The sequence below is a fragment of the Nymphalis io genome, chromosome 22 (assembly GCF_905147045.1).
Source record: "Nymphalis io chromosome 22, ilAglIoxx1.1, whole genome shotgun sequence".
Lineage (NCBI taxonomy): Eukaryota > Metazoa > Arthropoda > Insecta > Lepidoptera > Nymphalidae > Nymphalis > Nymphalis io.
This window is the reverse complement of record NC_065909.1, coordinates 1,699,836-1,724,436: the sequence shown is the minus strand read 5'-3', so window position 1 is coordinate 1,724,436 and position 24,601 is coordinate 1,699,836. Positions and strand designations below refer to the sequence as shown.

General features: G+C 35.6%; 2 protein-coding genes across 3 annotated transcripts; one reads left to right on the top strand and one right to left on the bottom strand.

Annotated features, from left to right (window-relative positions):
* The first annotated feature begins 2,193 nt into the window (after positions 1-2,193).
* On the top strand, positions 2,194-4,070 carry LOC126777105 (uncharacterized). The gene is made up of 2 exons (XM_050499999.1): positions 2,194-2,949; positions 3,884-4,070. The coding sequence occupies exons 1-2, from the start codon at positions 2,212-2,214 to the stop codon at positions 3,965-3,967; spliced, it is 822 nt and encodes a 273-aa protein (XP_050355956.1). The 5' UTR covers positions 2,194-2,211; the 3' UTR covers positions 3,968-4,070.
* Positions 4,071-4,667: 597 nt separating this feature from the next.
* Positions 4,668-24,176, bottom strand: LOC126777058 (digestive cysteine proteinase 2). 2 transcript variants are annotated; one of them, XM_050499918.1, is made up of 15 exons: positions 24,034-24,176; positions 23,816-23,903; positions 18,433-18,538; positions 14,498-14,621; positions 13,033-13,162; positions 12,213-12,328; positions 11,545-11,659; positions 10,597-10,677; positions 9,556-9,680; positions 9,348-9,449; positions 8,937-9,063; positions 8,298-8,403; positions 6,955-7,044; positions 6,509-6,606; positions 4,668-5,723 (listed from the first exon to the last, which is right to left on the bottom strand). In XM_050499918.1, exons 1-15 carry the CDS (start codon positions 24,092-24,094, stop codon positions 5,537-5,539), a joined length of 1,656 nt encoding a protein of 551 aa, XP_050355875.1. In that variant the 5' UTR covers positions 24,095-24,176; the 3' UTR covers positions 4,668-5,536. The 2 variants fall into 2 exon arrangements, with proteins under 2 accessions (XP_050355875.1, XP_050355873.1); XM_050499916.1 differs by having other exon boundaries at positions 4,670-5,723; positions 13,033-13,168.
* Between the last annotated feature and the right edge of the window lie 425 nt (positions 24,177-24,601).

The window sequence follows — 24,601 nt, the reverse complement described above, 5'->3', positions numbered from 1 at the left end:
ACGTAATACACCAGCCAATGAAATTAATTTATAATATTCTCTATATGAGATTTCCAACTGAGTTTCTCATCTAAAAGTAAGCCTAGGTATTTTCTGTATGCGATCTGTTAAGTACGTTATTGTTTATTGTTAAGGGTGGATAATCTAAAATAACTTTATTTTTTGCGCTAAATATTATATATGATGTTTTTTGAGCATTAATTGTAAGAAGATTACATTGACACCAGTCATTATATTTGATAAGATCAGTGTTTGCTTGGTCTACTAATTCATTTATATTCCTACCAAAGTAAAAGAGACTTGTATCATCGGCGTACAAGGTAAGGTGACCGGTTAATCCAATTTTGGTAACATTATTGATATAGATTAGGAATAATAGTGGTCCCAAAATGGAGCCCTGAGGAATTCCGTAGCTAATGTTTTGGGAATAATTTAGTAAGAAGTAAAGAGTGGCTTATTGTGTCGAAAGCTTTTTTATATCAATGAATATTCCTCAAGAGATATCCTTAGCTTCAAGCATAAGGCATTGAAAATTCAGCCTATCATCGGTTAAGCTTCACGTCCTCTCGTGGGTCATCTCGGCTCACAACGAAATTAACGTTTATAAATTCTCTACATGAACCATCGCATCCCATAGTTTCAAAATTCATAAATGGTTCCACAGTAATAAAACTATAACGCTTTTACACATAAAATATTTATTAGGGATATTATTAGCGATAAAGAAATCGTTTTGATAAAATATTTAATGTTTATTTTATATCAGCACATGTCACACGGAAAATATTGAATTGAACAAATTACTACTTACTTACTACAAGATGTTAGGGCTTTATACAAGGCTGTCTGGGTAGGCACCACCCACTCATCAGATATTCTACCGCTAAACAGCAATACTTAGTACGATTGTTATCCGGTTTGAAAGGTGACTGAACCAGTGGAATTACAGGCACAAGGGAGGCACATTGGTTATGTAAGAAATGCGGGTGGGTGGAATACACGTGTCAGAATTTCAGTGAAAATAGACACATGCAGGTTTCCTCACGATGTTTTCCTTCACCTTTAAGCACGAGATCATATATAACACAACTTAAGCACGTGACAATTCAGTGGTTCTTGCCCGGGTTTTAATCATAAGTTAAGATTCACGTGTTCTAACCATCTAGGCCATCTCGGCTCAATATCTACGGGTGGCTACAATTTCAATGTCTATAGGCGGTTGTGACCACTTACCAACAAGTTGCCTATTTTCTCGTCCGTCTACCTATAACATAAGAAAACATTAATATACGAGTATATGCATGCTATATGAATGACGCTTTCGTTTTTTATAAAATAGTTGTTTTTTTTTGTAAAATAAGATATTCCGACTTTAATTAGGTCGGTGTTCGGTTGGTGGTTAATCATTAAAACTACCTTTTGGCGCAAGATATATTATAGTGCAAAACCAAGTTTGCAAGCAAGTACACTAATATTCCGATGGGACGGAAATCCGTTACGACCGTGAAAAGCGCAGGGCCAAACGCTTTACGAGTTTTCCTTCACACGGATGTGTGATATTGCGAACTCTGTATACGCCAGTGTAATTTCAACATTTAAACTGTATTTATTCAATATGGAAGCGTTAGGTACTTAATTACTTATTGATAGGTAAAGTAAAAACTACCAGGGGTTTCTAAGCTGCCGCTTTCAATAGTATAATATATCAATAGACTGCCTCGTTGGTCTAGTGGCTTGATATAAGGCCGCAGACCCGGAGGTCCTGGGTTCAATTCCCAGGTCGGGCCAATAAAAAGTTATCGAGTTTTTCTGACAGAAAATTCTCAGTAGCAGCCCGGAGTGTGGAAGTTGGAAGTGTGTACACTCCCGTGCCTCGGAAAGCACGTAAAGCCGTTGGTCCTGCGCCTGAACTCTTTCCGGTCGTGTCGGATTGCCGTCCCATCGGATTATGAGAGTGCACCTGTGTTTGCGCACACACTTGTGCACTATAATATCTCCTGCGTAGTTGGCTAATCTCTCTTGAAATTGGCCGCCGTGGCCGAAATCACAGTCTGGAGGACATTATTATTATTATATCAATAAACATAAGAATGTTTTCATTTACGAAGTCAGTTGGAAAATCTGTTAAAAAACAATTACACGCTTAATTGAACTTATTTAATGAAACGCAAGATCTTATAAAACATTACTGAAAACTATATTCATACAAAAATGATTTTAAAATTAGACGTATGCTTTTTAACATTTTTATATATAATCAATACATCACACGGATTATTTAGTGTAAGAGAAAACAATTTAGATGGATATTCATCAACACTTGATAGAAATGAAATAACAATCAAAGACATTAAAAAAATAACAAATAATATAAACAGTGAAGTATATTATTCCATGCAAAATATTGAAACGCCTGGGCGATTTTTTAAAAAGATATTAATAAAAAGAATTATTCCACATGGCATGAAACCATCTGGGATCGAGTATGATCATAAATTTAAAACATTTTACAAGCCATTAATAAGGATACATAAACGAAAGCAAGACAAACATATAAAAGATATGAACGAATATGAAATTGCTTCCATCATAGCAAAAACTCCTAGAAAAGATCTCAAGCTAAAGGAAACCAAAAATTATGATATAGACAGTGAAATGCTGAAACCATTTAAGCTATCAAAAACTGAACTTACAGGCAACGAATTTGAAGTTATAAAAAATCTTAAGAATATTATAAAGAGCATTGAATCTAGAACGCAGAGAATCAAAGCGTATGATAAAGTTATTAAGCTACTTAGAAATATGTTAAGAAGTCCACAGTTTGAAAAGTCAGGTGAAATGAATGATCCCTTTGCGCCAGGTAAAAAAGTTTTGCCTGTGGATCGAGAAGCGGTTACGCAGAAAAACAAAATTTGGGCACCGCACTATCCACCATGGAATTATTGGACTGTAAGTTTTTCTCTGGTGGTAGGACTTTGTGCAAGCTCGTCTGGGTAGGTACCACCCACTCATCAGATATTCTATCGTAAAACAGCAGTACTTGTTATTGTTGTGTTCCGGTTTGAAGGGTGAGTGAGCCAATGTAGTTACAGGCATAAGGGACATAACATCTTACTTCCTGAGGTTGTTGGCGCATTGGCGATGTAAGCGATGTTTAACATTTGTTACATACATTCTATTCTAACCTGGTTAATAAATACTTCAAAGGGACATTACATCTTAGTCACCACGGTGGTTTAATGACGACGTAAGAAATGGTTAATATTCCTCATTGTCTATGCCCATAGAGAGAGGTGGAGACCAGGAATGGTTAATATTACTAACAGTCCCATTGTCTATGGGCGGTGGTGACGTTTATTGGCCCGCCTACCTATTTTGTAAAAATACTAGCCAAATATATACAATATCATTCATATTTAAAGTAAAAAAGAAAATTACAGTAAACAGCCTGTGAATGTTTCACTGCTGGGATAAGACTTACTCTCCCTTTGAGGAGGTTTGGAGTTTATTCCACCACGCTGCTCCAATGTGGGTGACTGTAAGTGGTCACCAATGCCCATAGATATTAGCATTGTAAGAAATGTTAACCACCACTAACATCAACAATGCGCCACCAACCTTGGGAACTAAGATGTTATGTCCCTTGTGCCTGTAATTACACTGGCTCACTCACCCTTCAAACCGGAACACAACAATAAAAAGTACTACTGTTTTGCAATAGAATATCTGCTAAGTGGCTGGTATCTACCCAGACGGGCTTCCACAAAGCCCTACCACCAGTAAACCTTACTACAGATGGGAGCTCATATGCTCTCGTTTATATATCATATATAGAGGTTCTCTGAAACATACTTCTTTAACATAATATTGTTTTTTTTTCTAGTATAAAAAGACCCTACACCAAGACGTCTGTCCTGAAACCCAAGTGAAACTCGGAAATATATGCATATGGACTCCGCCACACTAATGAGTCTTATCAACATTAAATTTCAGATTTTATTAAATATAAAAAAATAAAACTAAAAATGTCATTAAGTAATGTATATTTAATAAACATTGTTTATAAAATTATAATATTTAAAATATAAATATTTATTTATCTAATTCAAACAAAGATACCAACCATATTTGAATTCGTTAGAGTAAGTTTTAAATTTTAATTGTTTATTTGTTACTTGTATGTATTACTGGCAGAATAATTAACGCACAATTAGCTCAGTGGCCCAGTGGTAAGAACCCGTGAATCTTAACCGATGATCGTGTGTTCAAACGGGGCGAGCACCACTGAATTTTCATGTGCCTAATTTGTGATTATAATTCATCTCGTGCTTTACGGTGAAGGAAAACTTCGTGAGGAAACCTGCGTATGTCTAATTTCACTGAAATTCCACCAACCCGCACTGGAGCAGCGTGGTGGAATAAGTTCCAAACCTTCTCCACAAAAAAAGGGAGAGAAGGCCTTCAACCCAGCAATGGTACATTCACAGCCTGTTACAGATAGCTCAGAGATCTATACGTCTAAGTAAAAAAAATACTGCGTGCGAAATAAAAAAAGAAAGTTTTTTTACATATTTTTTTGCTTTATTTAAATAATACAAAAATAATATCCATAGATATAATAAAAAAAAACAGATTACATGACATTTCTTTCTAAATTTAAATTTTAAAAAACAAATCCTGATAATCTGATATGTTTCGAATTTAGTTATATAAAAAAAAATAAACAAGTCCTTAATATAATTATAGCTTTTCTACATAGAGAGCATAATTGCAACACAGCCTGTATTCATAGCATTTATTTTATATATAATATTATATACAAAATTTCCATTAATTAATCAATATGAGATTCCTAAACTGTTATAAATCCTTTTACATATATATTAATAACTGGTTACAATATATGAGAAAATAAAAAAACACTAATTTCTAATCTATTTCGCATACCTTATATAATATTCCGATTTTAGTCGCGATCAAAATTTTTTGTTTCAACAAAATTGTATCTAAACACTAAACACTTTAATGAAAATCCTATACCAATGTTCATTTTGCACTTACGTGGAGTATTTACATTGTTTTAATTAAGAACTAGTTTCGTCCTCTTTAAACTGATTTGAAAATCAACTATCAGACATGATACGCGCAATAAGCGCATCAAGCGCATGCGCACATCAACTAATCAAAAATTTCAATCGCGTACCGAATCGAATGGTATAGGAATGTTAACGGAACGAATAAAAAAACATTCACTAAGAATCCTTCATACGAGATTCTGTCAATCTGTCGATTCTTCATTTATATTGCTTTTAAGATCCACTTTTTTATTTAATAACCAACTGCTGTACCTATAAATATTATTCACGGGTTAATTAGTTAAACGCTGTCTTCTTCATTCGAATGTAAAGTCAGCCATGATAGAAAGAGATATCAAAGTTTCACTAAACAACCAATAAACAAACTTTATAAGTAAGACCGCATTGATATAGCTTAGCATAATATACATAAAAAATAATCTTTCTTAGTATTTCTTCGTTTACATTATGACGTAAGTTGGAGCCACTTGGACGCCACAGTTGTCATCCTTCATCGACATGAGGACGTATCCGTCGTTACCCCAGAGATTGGACCAGGAATTCTTGATCAGCCAATACTTTTGCCCGTTGAGGACACCGTAGCCGACAGCCAGGACTGCGTGATCCAATTGGTCTATTTCATTTTTGCTGTAAAAAAATATATTGTATATATAAATACAAAATAATATTAAAATAATAATATCCTGGGACATTGTTCACACACGGACATCTGATCCCAAATTAAGCTTGTACAGAGCTTGTACTATGGAAACCAGACAACTGATATACTACATATACTATTTTTCTTTTGTAAATACATACTTACATAGATAACTTTTAATAATGATTTCGCCAATCGATTTTTTATTTTAACAATGACATTATTTATTATTTAATTTTGTCATTTTTAAAAATTACTGAAGATTTTTTGTTACTTTTAATTTGAATTTAATTAGATGAATCTGGAAGTGTATAAGAATCAAGTACACTTGTAATTGACATGCATATTAGATATACTATTATTTTTTTATAAATTAATCATTTTAATGCTTTATATGTATGTTGTAAGTGTGCTATTATAAATAAATATAAAATAAATAATTACACTCAGACTCAGGACAAACAGTCATGTTCACGCACACAAATATCTGCCCTGGGTGGGAATCGAACCTCAACCTTCGGCGTGAAAGGCAAGCATCCACCAACCAGGACAACCGGCTCGTCAACGTAAAATATATATAAATATTTTAAAACATATGTAATGGGACGTTTTTGCAGCGACATGTTACAAAGTTTACACGCGGGCGCGTTGTGAGCGCTTCGTACTTACAAAACACTGTTTGCGCGACACTTGTGCTTTTTTTTTTTAATTTATATTTGTTTTGTAATCTATGCCATCCATAGAGCCGTCTTCCTCTTAATCTACCACATACCATTTAGGTTCATAGTAGACTCCATTGGAATAGAAGCTGAAAGTCTTGTGGGAGGCGTCGATGGCTACTGATATCGGTCCGTGCTTGAAAATCGCCAACTGCAAAAAAAATACACAAGTTGAACTATAATAATACAAAGGATTTGATATGATTAAACCTTATCTTGTGGGACAAAACGTTTAAAATCCGATGCGATGACAATCCTGCCTCGCGCTTGGAGTATAGTTCTTCACGCGAAGTATCGCAATTTCTGAGATTTTTAAGGATTTTTCACCACATCTATGTGATCACCTACCCATAGACATTAGAATATCTATAGACATGAAGATGTTCAAACTGCTCCTTACATAGTCATTACTTTATAAATCTTTTGAGTACATAAGGCAAATAACATCACACTGGCTCACTTTAAACCAATACACAACAATTATGACTTCCAGACTGACCTTCAAAGCGTTCTCGTTCTTGGTGGTGACATTGACCCAGCCCTTGATGGTAGTAACAAGGGTCACATTGTCGATGTGACAGTATCCGTCCTGTAACAAATATTTAGAAGACAAAATCAATAGAATCTCAAAACCTAATCTTTACCTTCAGTGTACAGCATCTTATGTATAAGTTGTGTGCTTGGTAGAGCACAGCACTAAACTTTTTTTTTCTGTTAAATAGCTCTTGGTGATTTGGTTTCAGCCAGTGATAGTATATGTTTTATGAAAATATAATCAATATTTTTCCTTCCGTTGTTTCCATCATAAGTTACCTATGATTAATTATTGTAATATTATTGTAATTTAACTTCTTGATTTTTTTTTTATTTTTTTTTTTAACTTTGTAATTACTCGATTTGATTGTACTCGTAGATTGCATTGTATTTTTGTCTCTTTCTGTTGTCTTTTTTAACACGCATACTCTAACATTTGTACTATTTTTAAGTGGAAACTTTATTGGTTTATGATTTAGTAATAATTCCTTAATTCTATGTAATAACACACTGTATGTTTCCCAAATATAAATAAAATAAAATAAAATAATTTAACTTCCATCATCATTGTTATAAGTGGAATCTTGAGTGGTATGTGTTTTAAATAGTAGCGAGTATTTAATTGGAATTTTATTTTAACATACAACCTTTTACACTTTAAGGATCATTATATATTCAACCTTTTCACTCATTAAGCCAAACTGTCGACTTTGAACCATGAGGTATATATAAGGTATATATATATGTTGCAGAATGCAGAAGTCGAGGTAGGTTTGTGCACATGTGGCACGCTCGAGTGTTCTCAATACAATGATTTCAAACCCCGCTTTACTGACTCACGATAAGTCATGTAACTGTCATGTAATTTAATTACTATTATTTATTCTCTAACATATATGTATGTGATATGCTGACTATATTTCTTATACTCTTGCATAACTTTAATATAGTATTTAATAAATGGACAATTCTGTCTGTGTATACTGAATAAAAACCATTAAAGGAAATATCAAAATCAACTGACAAATTAAAAAGTTAATCTATTAAATTCAATCGATTACTTATAAACATTGCTTAGCGTGTGATTTATTAAACATTGCTGTCTTCTTCTTTCGAATGTCAAATCAATAATGACAGAAAGAGAGAAATGACTGTTTAACTAAACCGCTGCTATGCAACATTTATAATTAGATATATGTTTAGTTAAAACAAAAAAAAATAATGTTTTTATATACTTTCATGTATTTAAAGAGTAAGTTTTGAGTTGATTGAGTTTTAGTAATTCATGTTGAAGTTTTAAAGGAGTACCTGTCCCAAATAACCGCCATAGTCTTCCTCGGTGGGCAGACCGTGCTTCATGATCCACTGATATGCCCTGAAGTCCTCGCCGCCATCACAGCCGTTGTTACCGAAACTGAAAAATGATACATATTTTGGTACTACGTTACCAAATTGGGTAACTCATACGTCATAGATACTATGATAGCTTTTATATAGCTTAGAGATAATAGAGAACCGCGTTCGTATCGAGTCGAAGAAAGTGGCGTTACCATTATTTGGCACTGTTATATAATGTTATGTTATATTAGTCCTGATAGCGTTTGTTACACACAAACGGCGCAAATATATTTCACGCTTTAGAAATTGAAAACATTAAAGTGGAATGTTAGAAAGCTCTATTTCTTATTTAATTTATTTTTTTATAATTAAACTTTTGTTTTATATCTTCTCCCTTTTAATATTTGTCTTTAATATGATTTATATTAATTTAATATTGGAAACTAATATTGTTTTCTATGCTTTTGTCGTGGAGGGGGGTTAGCGTCAGTCGCCATCTTGAAAAATATGATTTTTTTCAAATGGGGTATATAACACGTGTATAAATTATTCTTCGAATTTCGTAACTTGTGTATGAGTTAGGCTGTGTGAAACTATACGGTAAGTTACCCCCAGGAGCAGTCAACGAGCGCCTGCTGACTGAGTCGCACGAGGTGACCACCGTTGTGCAGAAACAGGGCTCCTTCCACAGCACCCACCGTGCCGAACGACCAGCACGAGCCGCATACCGACTGATCTGAGACACCAGAGTCATGTGATCAGTCACGATATTTATATATATTAAAATATTAAATGAGCAATTCTTATTATATATATTGTGTTGGAAATGCTTATATACATATATAGGCTATAATAATTTGGTTCATATTTCGTATCTAGATAAGGTTTTGCTCAGTTTCATTTCAGTTTATCTATATAAGTGTCACCACCACTATCGCTACACCACTCCCATCACATTATTATTATAACACCATAATCATCATTATCACAGATATATTATTATTCTTCAAAAAATCTCACCTTTAACGGGTGTAACGGCTCCGAACAGCCTCCAGTCCATCTCCGGAGGGAGCTTCGGGGCCATCTCCTCCAGCTCGGCGGTTCCGTAGGGGAAAGGTAGACCTGGACAAGAAACACCGAATAAAATGATTATTTATCATTCAGGATTAAAAGACGAAGGTCCGAATAATATCGAAACCCATCGTGTCGCCGGCACGAGGCGCCTCACCGAGCGCGCTGGGCGCGGAGTGGCGGCGCCCGCGCAGCGCGGCCAGCTCGGCGCCGGAGCGGTCGGCGAGCTGGTTGACGGCCAGCGTGAAGCCGAGCCGGGCGCGGTTGCTGGAGTGGATGAACCTGCGCGCGGAAACGATACATTAACAGTCTGTACGTGTCCCCGTTGAGCAAACACTACGCTCCCAAGGAGAAGCTCTGGAGCTTACCCCACCACGATGCCCCACTAGGAATTGGAAAGATCACTTCAGGTGTATATGTTTTCCTTCCCCACCGAGCGATCTTCCTCCTAACGTATAAAATTCCGCCACAGTGAAATCCACGGGCTCCACGCTAAAGGGACGCGGTTGAAAATCTCTAAAAAAAATTCTCCTTGGGACAGGAGACGAGAATTTTGAGAGCCTGTCGTGGGATTTTATACCCAAAAAACAACTTCGCCAACATTGAATCTTAATGCCATTTTGTCAAATTATATCATGACATCTAAACAGATGATGCCAATCTCGATAAATGACGTCATATCGAATCGATCGTAACAGACAGGCGGACGGACAAATGGGCCACGTGATTGTAATTAGTCACCACCGCCCATAGACAGTGGCACTATAAGAAATATTAACCATTCCTTAAATCACAAATGCGCCACCAACCTTGGCTTACTTATAAACGTTCTTGAGCGGGTGATTAGTCAAACAATGCTCTGTCTTTTTCTTTCAAATGTAAATTCAATAATGTCAGAAAGAGCAAAATCAGTGTTCAACTTTCCATAAACTAACATTTAAAAAAGCCATAAGACGTTATATCCCTTGTTCCTGTAGTTACAGAAACAGCCTGTTAATGCTCGGCTAAGGCCTCCTCTCCCTTTTTTTTGAGGAGAAGTTTTTTGGATCTTAGCAGATCTTTAGATCTTTGGCAGTAGAATGGGAGGGGGTACTCCCATAAATTTACTTATCATTACCGCCCCCGCCACTGGAATCGTCTCTAAAATAATCCCCTACACGGTTGGCTGGTATCAATAGCTTTTAATTAGTAATCATACCTGAGATTTTGTCTGAATGTATTTATTCTTTCCGTATGTTCCATTTCAGACGCGTACTGCTTATTATGCTTAATTTTAAACCTGAAAAATAAACGACACGATAATTAATACACAATAACTCAACGGTATTAAGTTCAATAACAGCACTTACATTACTATGTACTTTTTTTATATAGAATAGGAAGGCGGACGAGCATATGGGCCACCTGACGGTAAGTGGTCATCAACGCCCATAGACATTGGCATTGTATGAAATGTCAACCATCACTTACATAGCCAATGCGCCACCAACCTTGGGACCTAAGATTTTATGTCCCTTGTGCCTTTAATTACACTGGCTCACTCACCCTTCAAACCGGAACACAACAATACCAAGTACTGCTGTTTTGCGGTAGAATATCTGATGAGTGTGTGGTACATACCCAGACGAGCTTGCACCAGTAGATTCGAATTTAAACCATAATTCACTTATTATTGTATTCTTAATTATATAGTTTTTATTTGTTAAAATTTTTAACTTATTATATTATTGTCTTCATTCTTAGCCGAGATGGCCCAGTGGTAAGAACGCGGGAATCCTAACCGATGATCGTGGGTTCAAACCCGGGCAAGCACCACTGAATTTTCATATGCTTAATTTGCGATTATAATTCATCTCGTGCTTTACGGTGAAGGAAAACATTGTGAGGAAACCTGCATGTGTCTAATTTCACTGAAATTCTGCCACATGCGTATTCCACCAACCCGCATTGGAGCAGCGTGGTGGAATAAGCTCCAAACCTTCTCCTCAAAAAGAGGAGAGGAGGCCTTTAGCCCAGCAGTGGGACATTCACAGGCTGTTACGGACGGATTACGGATTATTGTCTTCTACCCAAAGAACAACTAGTAAATTATATACAATAACGATTCGTTAAATATAGAAATTGGGCATTAAAGTATAGCCCATACCTCTCGAACTCGTCAGCGACGTGGGCGTCGTGTACGGGGTGCACGAACTCCTTCATCGGGTTGAACGTGGCGAAGTGTCGGGAGCCGGGCCCCGGGAACGAAGTGCATTTGAAACCTTCAATTAAATAATTTAGTTCAAGAAGATTATGAAAAAACACAAAAATAGTATCATATTATTGATTTAATTATCTGTATGTCAATTAAACCTGGCTAAGATTATATTATAAATGGCAGGTATAAATTCCAAACACAGGATTAGTAAAAACAAATGAATATATATCTTGGGCTACAAGCTACAATTGTAAGACAACGTATCCCATGCTGGTTGCAATAACGCGTCACAAGTTCTGGGGAATAACCTTCGAAAGGCGATCCATAATAAAAACGACCCCACCATGAACAGACTGACCGACCAGCCTGGGAATCCAGAATCCCACTACGATCAAAATAAAATTTGCAATCCAAATATTGATTGCGATACTGGCTAGAAATAAAAACATACATGCACATAAAACTACCAAACTATAAATAGATAGGAAGATAAAAAAATGATAGTTTTGTTTATCTATAGTTCTCCAGCCACCCGTCGACAATTGGAACACCGGACGTTGTGGTTGTGGCCGGTGGTGTTGCCAGCTTTTAAAAATATCTAGTATAGCGATACGCACCTGAGTCCACCTTGAACACGTCCTGGTCGATTTCGTCCACATTATAATCCTTATAGTCGATATAATAGTGGTCGTAGTGGGAGCCGAGCAGGGAGTTGTAGCCTTTCATTTCATACCTGTGTAAATAGATAAAATATATAATGTCCTCCAGACCGATTTCGGACACGGCGGCCAATCTCGAGTGATTAGCTGCGCAGGAGACATTATAGTGCACGAGTGTGTGCGCAAACACAGGTACACTCTCTATTCCCTAACTCTCATAATCCGATGGGACGGCAATCCGACACGACCGGAAAGAGTTTAGGCGCAGAAGCAACGGCTTTACGTGCTTTCCCAGGCACGGGAGTGAACACACTTCTAGCTTCCAGGCTCCGGGCTGCTACTGAGAATTTAATATATATATAATATATTATAATAAATTTAATATATATATATTAATTCTGGTCGTCCTAAATTGATAACATAACGCTCACTTAAAATAATTGACAATTTTATATAACCAGTTGTCAGATTTTTGACGTGATTTAAAATTGTCTATGGCGTGTACTTGGAATATTAAAAAAAAAACATTTTTAAATGGTAAATGGATTATTATTTTTTAATTCTATTAATTAATTTATGTTCTTATTTTTCTTTTTTAAACTTTGCGGTGTACAATAATATATAAAGAAAAGTAAAGATAATTAAAGGGGCAAGTTAAGCCCTCAGTCTTAGCATAACCTATAATCCTTTAATATACCCCCCCCCCCCCTCCTAAATAACTCATATCCACTATTACCCTAACACAACAGTAATACAATCCAGTGTTTGTATATCTTACCTGACCGGAATAGCGACAGCGTTTCCCCTCAAACTCTTCCTGAACTTAACCCACATCGTGTATTTGTTTATCTTGTCGCCGATTGTTTGAACCATACGCCATTTTGATGTATCGGAATCTTGCATTGTTTCTGTACCTGAAAAATTTTTACTGAATATTTTCTTACTAGTTATCGCCCGCGGAGACGCCTGCGTATTAGATGGTAATAATAATTATGTCCTCCAGACCGATTTCAGCCACGGCGGTTAATCTTTAGAGATTAGCCAACTGCGCAGGAGATACTATAGTGCACAAGTGTGTGCGCAAACACAGGTGCACTCTCTTCCGTATCTCTCATAATCCGCTGGTACAGCAATCCAACACGACCGGAAAGAGTTCAGGCGCATGACCAACGGATTTATGTGCTTTCCAAGGCACGGGAGTGAACACACTTCTAGCTTCCAGGCTCCGGGCTGCTACTGAGAATTTTCTGACAGAAAAACCCAATAACTTTTTATTGGCCTGACCTGGGAATTGAACCAAGGATATCCGGGTCTGCGTCCTTACATCAAGCCACTAGACCAGGCAGATTAGGGAGTAGGGAGGTGGTCGGTGTAAAAAAGTAGCCTATTTCCTTCCTTATGTTTCAAGCTTGCTTCGTACAAAATTACATCAAAATCGGTTCAGTGGTTTAGCCATGAAACCGTAACAGATTGCCAGAGTTATTTTTGCATTTATAATATTAGTATTGACTGAAATAAATTAAATAAATTACATAATATTTAAAATATTTTTATCTGTCTTCAACTTGTCCGATGTCCGATTTCTTGTCCTTTGTACAATTTGAATAATTTCACCATCAATAGACATTGATGGGGTTTCGTTAAGTCAACTATGAAGGGCATGCAGGGCTCTCGATCAGGTCTTCACCATGACAAATGCAATTACTCTAAATATCGGACAATATAATATTGTACGTTAAGTGGTCACCATCGCTCCTATACATCGCCGACCACGTGTTCTCAAAGCAAATAGAAAGACGAGCCGGTTGGCGTGGTTGGTAGATACTTGCCATTCACGCCGTGGGTTGTGGGTACGACTCCCACCCGGGACAGACATTTGTGTGCATGAACATGTCTGTTTGCTCTAAGTCTGGGCATAATATGAATTATATCAGTTGTCTGGTTTCCATAATATGGGCTCTGCTTAGTTTGGGATCGGATGGCCGTGTGTGAATGGTGACGAGGGATATTATTATTAAAAAAGAAAATGGGCCACCTTACATCGAAAATGCGCCACCCATTTAGGAACGAAGAAACGAAGGCCTTTCGGAATCTATCAATTGAAATGCGTGTCCATTTCAATTGATAGATTCTTTGTGTATTGCTGTTTGTCGGTAGAATAAATGATCAGTACCTACCCTACCCAAAATCAGCCATTGTGTTTGGCAGAATAAATGGTCAGTTCCCATATACCCAATACTCACCAATATATTTGAAGTCGGTCATATCTGGTAGAACAGACTGTATCTTGATGTCTTCATTTTTGGTACCATTGACTTGGAGACACGTATCATGATTGAGAACCTTCTCGGTCGTCACTGGTGCTATCTGCAATATTTTTGTTATAAATCGTAACTTTCGAATCACCAAAATAACTTTAAGCACAAATATAAAATTCTTAATGATTTATAAGAGGAAATTTTTTCTTAATGAGGAATAAGTTCCAAACCTTCTCCTCAAAAGGGAGAGGAGGCGTTAGCCCAGCAGTGGGACATTAACAGGCTGTTACTGTTATGATTTATAATATATATATATATTATGTACGAAATAAATATATTATTTGAAAAGTAAAAAAAAAAATTATTATTTGAAAAAAAAATGCGTTTTTTCTTTTAATTATAATAAGCAAACAAATAATGAACAAAAAATATGCGTATAACGGATCTTTGGTGTCTTTCAGAAAGAAGTCTACAAGATGTGTTACCTATAATTTTTCTTAGTAACAATTTGGATTATTTAAACTGTTTTTTGTGCTATTTCAACTATAATAAAACTCAGGCAAAAATATATACTATATATGTATATATAAAATACTGACTGATAACTGACTGACTATCAACTCACAGCCCAAAGTTCTTGGACTAGCGACATTAAAATTTGTAAACGAGCTCCTTTTACATACTAGGTTAGCAATAAGGAAAGTTTTTTGAAAATTTAACGCTTGAGCTAGTGGTAATAAATAAATATTATTATAGCAGAATTCATTATTGAAGAATTATGGAAATTGGTATTTAACATTTCTGAATTATGATGCATGTGAGTTTCTTTGTTAGGCTTTCAAATCTTAACTACACAACCGATCATAATGAAATTTGGGATACATGTCTAGAGTACAGAGTACATACGGTACCTTATACCTAACCATAACCCATACAAGCAGTCGAAACCGCGATTAAAAACTAATAATAGCCTATACTTGGAAATGCGTAAATCTGCAATTCTCCTTAATAAACATAAACAAATCGTTTAAACAATACATATGTATGTCTTCTTGGTATAAATAGGGTTTGAGAGCCCATAAAACGAATATATTGACAACTCGATAGTATGTGGTCATTTATGCTAATAATAAATACGACGCCACTATCGTATAATTGAAGTAATTAATATATCCGATAATAATACGTGGCACAGGTGGACGACGAAGGAAAATACCAAACTGAGCAATAAGATTGCAGTTACATAAAATTTATAATAAATAGATATAATAATACATAATTACTGGTGGTAGGGCTTTGTGCAAGCTCGTCTGGGTAGGTACCACCCACTCATCAGATATTCTACCGCAAAACAGCAATACTTGATATTGTTGTGTTCCGGTTTGAAGGGTGAGTGAGCCAGTGTAATTACAGGCACAAGGGACATAAAATCTTAGTTCCCAAGGTTGGTGGCGCATTGGCTATAAGCGATGGTTGACATTTCTTACAATGCCAATGTCTAAGGGCGTTTGGTGACCACTTACTATCAGGTGGCCCATATGCTCGTCCACCTTCCTATTCTATAAAAAAAAAAACATTATGTAAATGTATAAAGTATATGAAACGATGAATGTACGTAAGTTTTAAATTTGCAAATAATTATGCGAAATACAATAAAAGAAACATATTATTTAAAAAAAAGTGCAGCCGTCACAGAACGAGTTGGAGATGTGAGAGTCGAGAAAATAATTTATAATAAAAAAAAACAATAAATAAATATGATAAATAATTAATAAAAAAAAAATTCGTTGATAAAGTAAATATTTTTTTCTTATTTTTATAATAATACAATCATAGCAATGAAATACAGTGGCGTGCAAAAGTTTCGGGGCACCTTTATCTTATACAAGTATTAAAATATTTGAATTTTTTTACTTGTTTGTTATTCAAGATATTCAATAGAGCCAGGATATAGACAATAATATCAAATAATATATTTTTTCATGGCACATCTTACGCGTAGAACGTGAAAGCACTTTCGTAGGTGTGCAAAAGTATACGGCCGCTAATCGCTGTGACTGTATGCTTGGTTTGATTAAAAAAAAATTCTCATCGCTTTCGAAACAAAGCTCTGATCTGCTCTTCAAAGGAAAATTAGTCTTATTTCTGCAATAAAGCCAAATACAACGAAACATACGAATATTCAGGTTCGTGAAATCGTATTTAAAATTATTTCAGAAAAAAGGATTTCTCGTGATGTCGCGAGAGTTATATCTATTGATAAAACTCTACTGTCAATCCTATTATTTATTTAAATCAACAAATACATTTTGTGACAAAAAAGGAAGTGCGTCATACATCCACGAAAAACCGCAGCCAATATTTCACGGGAATTATGAAGTTTAAGTGTTTTGACGTCTGAAGGCTAATTGGACGTGTTGTAAACAAACCAGTGATTGGCAAAATAAAAATAAGAAGCCTTTGTTGGTCTTCGCGTAAAAATATCAGCGTAACGTTCATTAGATGTCGTTTATGCGGATATTTTGGCTGATATTTTGAGGAATATGCCGTTTTCTGATGAATCAAAATTTCAATTGTCAAGAAGTGATGCTTTGAAGTACGTAAGACGACCAATAGGTACCAGATACAGTGTATCAAACTGAGGTATGAGGTATCAAACTCCTACTGCAAAACACGGTGGCGGGAACATCAAAGTATGGAAAACATTTTCTGCTAATGGCGTTGGTCCGCTGGTAAAAATTCCTGTCAATATGGACGCTGCAATATACATGAATATACTGGAAGACCATATGCTTCCAATTGCACGGAAAAAATTACCTCGCCACTGGGTTTTTCAACACTATAACGATCCCAAACATGCTTCGCATCTTGTAAAAATTTTCTTCAGAGCCAAAAAATACAGGTCCTTGACTGGACGTCGCAATCACCGGATTTGAATTCCATTAAACCCGTGGCAAGACCTGAAACTTCGCGTTGGAGCGACAAATCACACTAAAAACACGGAATTGTGGGATCTTTTGCAGCATGAGTAGGAAGAATTGACAGAAGAACGAATCTTATAATTAATTGAGTCTATGCCTCGTCAGTGCACTGCAGTCATAGTTGCTAAAGACACGGCAACAAAGTATTACACCCAGTTAAGACTAACAAAATATACTTTCATAAATATCATTAGTTATGTTTTATTTTCGACGAAATTGTATGCGGCCCGATACCTTTGCACAGCCATAAATCAAAACTCATGCTGAACAATTAATTATTTAAAAGTAATAATAATGTATACAATTCATTGTTTCCAAATATAAGTCAATACATGTTATAAGGTATGCCGAGATGGCCTAGTGGTTAGAACGCGTGAATCTTAATCGATGATCGTGGGTTCAAACCCGGGCAAGCACCACGGAATTTTCATGTGCTCAATTTGTGTTTATAATTCATCTCGTGCTTGACGGTGAAGGAAAACATCGTGAGGAAACCTGCATGTGTCTAATTTCATTGAAATTCTGCCACATGTGTATTCTACCAACCCGCATTGGAGCAGCATGGTGGAATAAGCTCCAAACCTTCTCCTTAAAAGGGGAGCGGAGGCCTTAGCCCAGCAGTGGGACATTAACAGGCTGTTACTATACTGTACACGTTATAATCAGTCATTTATATTTCCCTCAACATCATATTTTTGTGCAATGTGTATGAAAAAGAAGGTGGCCCGAAACTTTTGCACCCCACAGCCACAGTATATGGTATACGTGCCACGCAACCATAAGGGAGTGACGACGCTGGCGGAGAGGGGGCATGACGTCACCAGAGCGTAATGCCATTTGCAATCGCGGCAAACGAGTTGGCTTACCCCCTAAACGCGCCAATAGTTGTGTCACATCAATAAATAAATCCATAGCACATTGTTTTACATAATCACGTACCTTAATAGACGTGCCATATTGCGGGTACACTGGCGCGGACAGCTGGTAGGTTTTGACCATAGCGCCATAATAGTCGATACGGGATTTGCCATTTTTACTATCGAACCTGTAAAGAAGGTAAAAAATATCTATTAATAATAATAATTTCCTGGGACATTATTCACACACGGCCATCTGATCCCAAACTAAGCAGAGCTTGTAGTACGGAAACCAGACCACTGATATACTACATATACTATTTTTCTTTTGTATATACATACTTATATAGATAATTACACCCAGACTCAGGGCAAACAGACATGTTCACGCACACAAAAGTCTGTCCTGGGTGAGAATCGAACCCACAACCTTCGGCGTGAAAGGCAAGTATCTACCAACCACGCCAATCGGCCCGTCAATAAATGAGTCAACAAATAGTGACAATGTTGGTTATTCATTCTATACATTAGCCATCGGCCGTGGCTGGCTTTTCTGAAAAGACTAGCCCAATATTCGGGACATAGAGCGAAATTGAGTGCAAACACACAAGTGCACTGTCTATCCCACTATTATAATCTAATGGTTCAACAAATTCGATTCAACTGGAAAGAGTTCAGGCGCAGCACCAACGCTTGTACATATAACAGTGTAATTACAGGCAAAAGGGACATAACATCTTAGTTCCCAAGGTTGGTGGCGCATTAGTAATGTAAGCGATGGTTAAAATTTCTTACAGTGCCAATGTCTATGGACGTTAGTGAACACTTAGCCTTACCATCAGGTGGCTCATACGCTCGTCCGCCTATATATTATATAAAAAAATGTATGTAATCTTCATCTTCTGCCTAGCGTTTTCCCGGCCTAATGACGCCAGGATCAGTTTTCCTCCATACATGCTTCCTCTTTGCCCGATTTACAGAGTGGTAGGCAAGATCGTCTGTATAGTTACCGCCCACTAATTTGATATTCTACCGCTAAACAGCAATACTTATTGTTGTATTTGGGTTTGAAATGTGAGTGAGTCAGTGTAACTTCAGGCACAAGGGACATCTTAGATCCCAAGGTTGGTGGTGCATTGGACATTTAAAAAAGGAAAATTATTCTTGAATTTCTATGGCGGTTGTGACCACTTATCATCAGGTGGCTCATTTTCCCGTCATCCTACAGGAAGGGTTAATATTTCTAAATAATAGTGTCAATGTCTATGGGCCTACTAATTTTATAAAAAAAATCGAAAGCATCCTCCTTCTTGAGGTCGTTCTCTCTTATTTCGTCTCTCACGACATCAAACCAGCGCTTCTTGATCAGAGTCGGTCTTACCGAACCAAGATACCGCTGTAAAAGGGAACAGCCCTAGGAACTGCCATACCACATCACAACGGGGTTTAAATGAACTTACGCAAGGCTAAAGCTCGCCAAATAGATGTTTTTTTTTTGTTTTTTTTTTATTTATTTTTTATAGAATAGAAAGGCGGACGAGCATATGGGCCACCTGATGGTAAGTGGTCACCAACGCCCATAGACATTAGCATTGTAAGAAATGTTAACCATCTCTTACACCACCAATGCGCCACCAACCTTGGGAACTAAGATGTTACGTCCCTTGTGCCTGTAATTACACTGGCTCACTCACCCTTCAAACCCGAACACAACAATACCAAGTACTGCTGTTTGGCGGTAGAATGTCTGATGAGTGGGTGGTACGTACCCAGACGAGCTTGCACAAAGCCCTACCACCATGTTTCACATTAAAATTGATTCATACAAACATTTAAAATACATAATTTACATATTAACAACAACTTACAAAGGTTTATACCTATTATTATTGTTTAAAATAAAATGATTTCAATAAGTTCAATAACCGTGTAACACATTAATACAACGTATGATTAAAAAGCAAATATTTATCAATCACCAACAGTATTAGTAAATTTTCAACTCTATTGCTTTACATTAAGAGCTTGATTTGTGTACAATATTTTTAGCAAACGTCTGTTCTTGGAGTTTAATTGTTTAAATAGAAACACATATTTTTATAATAATATCTAAGTAATGGATTCACACGCCTCGATTTCAATTGACCAAAATCAGTTGTTTAAGAAAAAATATTCAATTCCCATTCATTCTAAACGAATTAATATTGAAACAACAAAAGTTCAATGAACGATGATTATTTAATTTTTATAAAGGCAAAAGTCAAATATCTTTATTCATTATGGAAGTATTACACTTACTTATTGACTGTCAAAAACTCTACCACCAAACCTGAGTAGAACTGGCGAAAGAAACTCAGCGATCGAAGGAAAATCTAATTTTTTTTCAATCATTATATTAAGTAATTTTTAGCAATTAGGTAGATGTAAATAAAAAAATAAAAAATATTTTTTGCCCTTTAATAATCTTTACACGATTATAATAACATGTGTGAAAAATTATGATTATATCATGTAAACTTTTTTTTTTATAAGCAAATCAATTTAGGCGCTCTCGTATATTTCTTGCTCCGTCCGAGTTTTGACTGTGACGTCACATCGCCGGTTCGTTATTGCGACTCTTTTGCGATACGCGCGTTGATAATTTCGTATTTATTTTATCCTTCTTTGTGATTTGACGCCCCACATATGTTCTTTCACTTATAATAATATTATAACGATTATTAATATATTATTTTATGCTAAAATAAGAGCAGTATTTTCACGTAGACTAACAAACAATCTACCGAAAGTCGATCTTATGATTGCGGATTCTTTCACAAATCATGCGAAATATATTAGTGAGTTTATTACTATTGTTTATTTTAATGTTTTGTTAATGCAGTTGATCATAACTGTGATCGGCAATAAGTCAGTATTCTTCATGTAGATACGAGTGCTTTCCGCTTTCGATAGAAGATAACATCGATATAGAATATACATTTCTTACGTTTTAATTTTACGTACGCAGTTCGGGGCGCGATAGTTACGATATAGAGCCACGGCGTATTATTTTAAATTTGTTTCTTATGAAAGTGCAAATAAAATTAACAATCTCGAATGTGAAGGATGCAAACATTCTGTCATTGGTCACATAGAGATGTGAGGAGCCTACTTTTAATAAAATAATCTGTTACTGGAAGAAACCTTTTTTATGTAAAAGAAGGGCAAACAAGGAGGCCTTCCTGATGGAAAGTTATTACCACTGTCCAAGGACAGCAACACCGGAGTGCTTGCAGGTGCGTCGTCGGCCTTAAAGGAATGCGTAGGCTTAGGCTTTTCTTGAAGGTTCTATGTCATAACGGTTCGGAAAAGTCGCCGGGTGATAAGGTTCCGCAGAAATGGCAGGAAAGGCTTTAAAAATAGCGCTGTAGTAGTGGATTTCCAGACGTCGAGATCGTATGGATAGAATTTAGTATATAGACGCGATGTCCGGTGGTGAAATTCAGCGCATGGGATTACCACAGTTCCTCAGAGCATTCTTCGTAAAAGATGCAATAGAGGAATCAGAGTGATAAAATCCTTCCTGCCCTTAATATAGGCTGAGTTTTCGCCTTGTAGAATTTTAGGTGAAGAGCTGACGTGAAGTACTGACTTACCTTGTTGAGCACACAAAGCTTTTAGAGGCTAATTAGGCTGCACCTTCCAATAGACTACGGAACCTAACGTCCTGATACTGGATTTGGTAGCGAGGTGGTATTCTCAAAATGAGGGGATGGTCATTTTAGAAGTCATCGCGATGAAAAGGTGTCATTTTAGAAGTCATCGCGCTAACTTGTGTCGTATTGATGTTGAGTTGTACCAAGTTTAGTTGGCCCCAATCTCGGGCTTTGGTTAATAAAAACTTGTTATTTCAGACACTTGTGTCGTATTGAGGTTGAGTTGTACCAAGTTTAGTTGGCCCCAATCTCGGGCTTTGGTTAATAAAAACTTGTTATTTCAGACACTTGTGTCGTATTGAGGTTGAGTTGTACCAAGTTTGGTTGGCCCCAATCTCGGGCTTTGGTTAATAAAAACTTGTTATTTCAGACACAAGTTTATACTCATCGACGTGTTCCCGACAAATATTAGCGCGACCGGTATATAAGGCGTCTACAGTGCTGTCGTCTGCCAACATTGAATGATGCTAATTTACACATGTCATTAAAATACAGAAGAAGCAGAGTAGGTGGCAGCTTTACGTTTTAATTATATACTGTAACATGCCGATTCAAAAATCCCCTTATAAGCTTATATAAATGACATTTGTATCATATATACTATATTAGACTACATATTTGACTTTTAAAGAAACATAATATGGTAAAAATCAATTTCATTGGGTCGCAGTCATTAATGATTTTTCAACATATATCATTGCTGATACGGCGTTGTTCACAAATCATCTTCAAGATTAACAATAAACCTAAGATTAACTTTGAAATGCATTTTTCATCGATATAAACTCTTATGGAGATATTATATTGTATTTTTTATAACAAGACTTTTCATCTGATATATCGTTTGTCATAATTACAAAAAAAAAAAAAAAACATTAAAAGAATAATTCCTTTATTTCAAAATAAATTAGCATTTGTATAAGACATTGCAACCCATGTCTGTCACTAACTAGATACTTACAAAAACAAATTAAGGAAACAGGAATTTCCAATAAAACTTGTTTGTAATATATAGTTTGATAGAAATAAACTGTTTTTGCATTTCAAATAGGATGAGCACTAATAATTACACATTTATTTATTCAACAATAATTATATACTTTGAGGGAATGACCTCTGATAATAATTTTCATACTTAAATTATATTTCTATGAAAGAAGATATGAACTAATGCTTAACAATAATATTAATTATAAATAACATCTTATCTACAATAAATATGACCTGTAGATAACGTTCAAATAATAACTCGAGACGTGACCTCGTGATGGTCTACATTCGGACATTTTAAATCTTATAATTAAAAAGAAATTCTTTTATAAAATGCAACAGATTATAATATTTTTTTTAATCTTCATTCGCTTTATGGCAATGTCTTATAAATCTAATTTATTTTCATTAAGATAACTGGAATATTTAAATTAACTTTAAAATATTTTAAATATTAATTAACATTATTATTATATTTTATACCTAATATATAAGACAGAATAGCTGTATCAATCAATAATGTTTATATAAATACTTCATACAAGGTAAATAACACCTGATTATACAGTTGAATCATCATAAATTGTTTGTGCTAGATTAAAACAAAAGCAAATGCAGAGATCAGCATTGTACACTTTGTATTAATTATTTAATGAAACTTAATTCCTCCGTCGAAATCAAAGGATTTCTTTTTTTTTTAATAAACGTATAAAACATCTTTTTACTAGTTTCTGGCTGTAAAAATTGTTGCAAAACAAAAAAAAGTAAAAAAAAACTTACCAAGCATAAAATGGTTCGTGAAGCTCAGCATAAGGAATATTTAGCAATCCTTTAACGGTATATACGCTGCTCCATTGCGGCGGTGTATCTAAAACAAAAGGATGTTGAAAAAAATAACTATCGTTAAATACTTTGCAACCTTCTCTCGGCAATTTTTACAGATATTTTATATTATTTAATAATATTCCAATAAAGAACAAACATTTAACATAGTTCACCTTTGTCAACATATCCTAATGTGGAACCGATGAAAATACATAAAATCGCACAAACAAACATTCTAAACAACCGTTCACTTGAACCGCTTTAATCAGAATGACAAGTGGAATGACAATTGACAACTGTTGTATATTTTGAATTTTACTGAAATTTTATTATTGCCTTTGCGATAATTACTTAAGGAAAGCTTACACTAGTCGCAGCATTAAGTTTAATAACATAATTAAGTTAGTATAATTTAAATTTTTAAATCAAGTTCAGAATAATTGATTTAATAAATTATTGAAACTTCATCAATATATTTCGATGATAGATCTGTTTTTTTTTCGTAACGATTTGAAAGAAAATTTACTAAGGCTACTGGCAAAAGCACCGAACCGAACGATTAATCGATTCTTATTTTAAATAAATGCAGTATTAATTCTAAAAACTTCTAGACTTTGTAACATTATATATGTCCGGTTAGATTTTTAGAAGAACAGAAGATCTTTGCCTAGCTGTGACATTTGGCTTAGATTTGGCACAGGCTATAGACGAGCAGTAAATTTCTCAAAGGCATTTCATTGT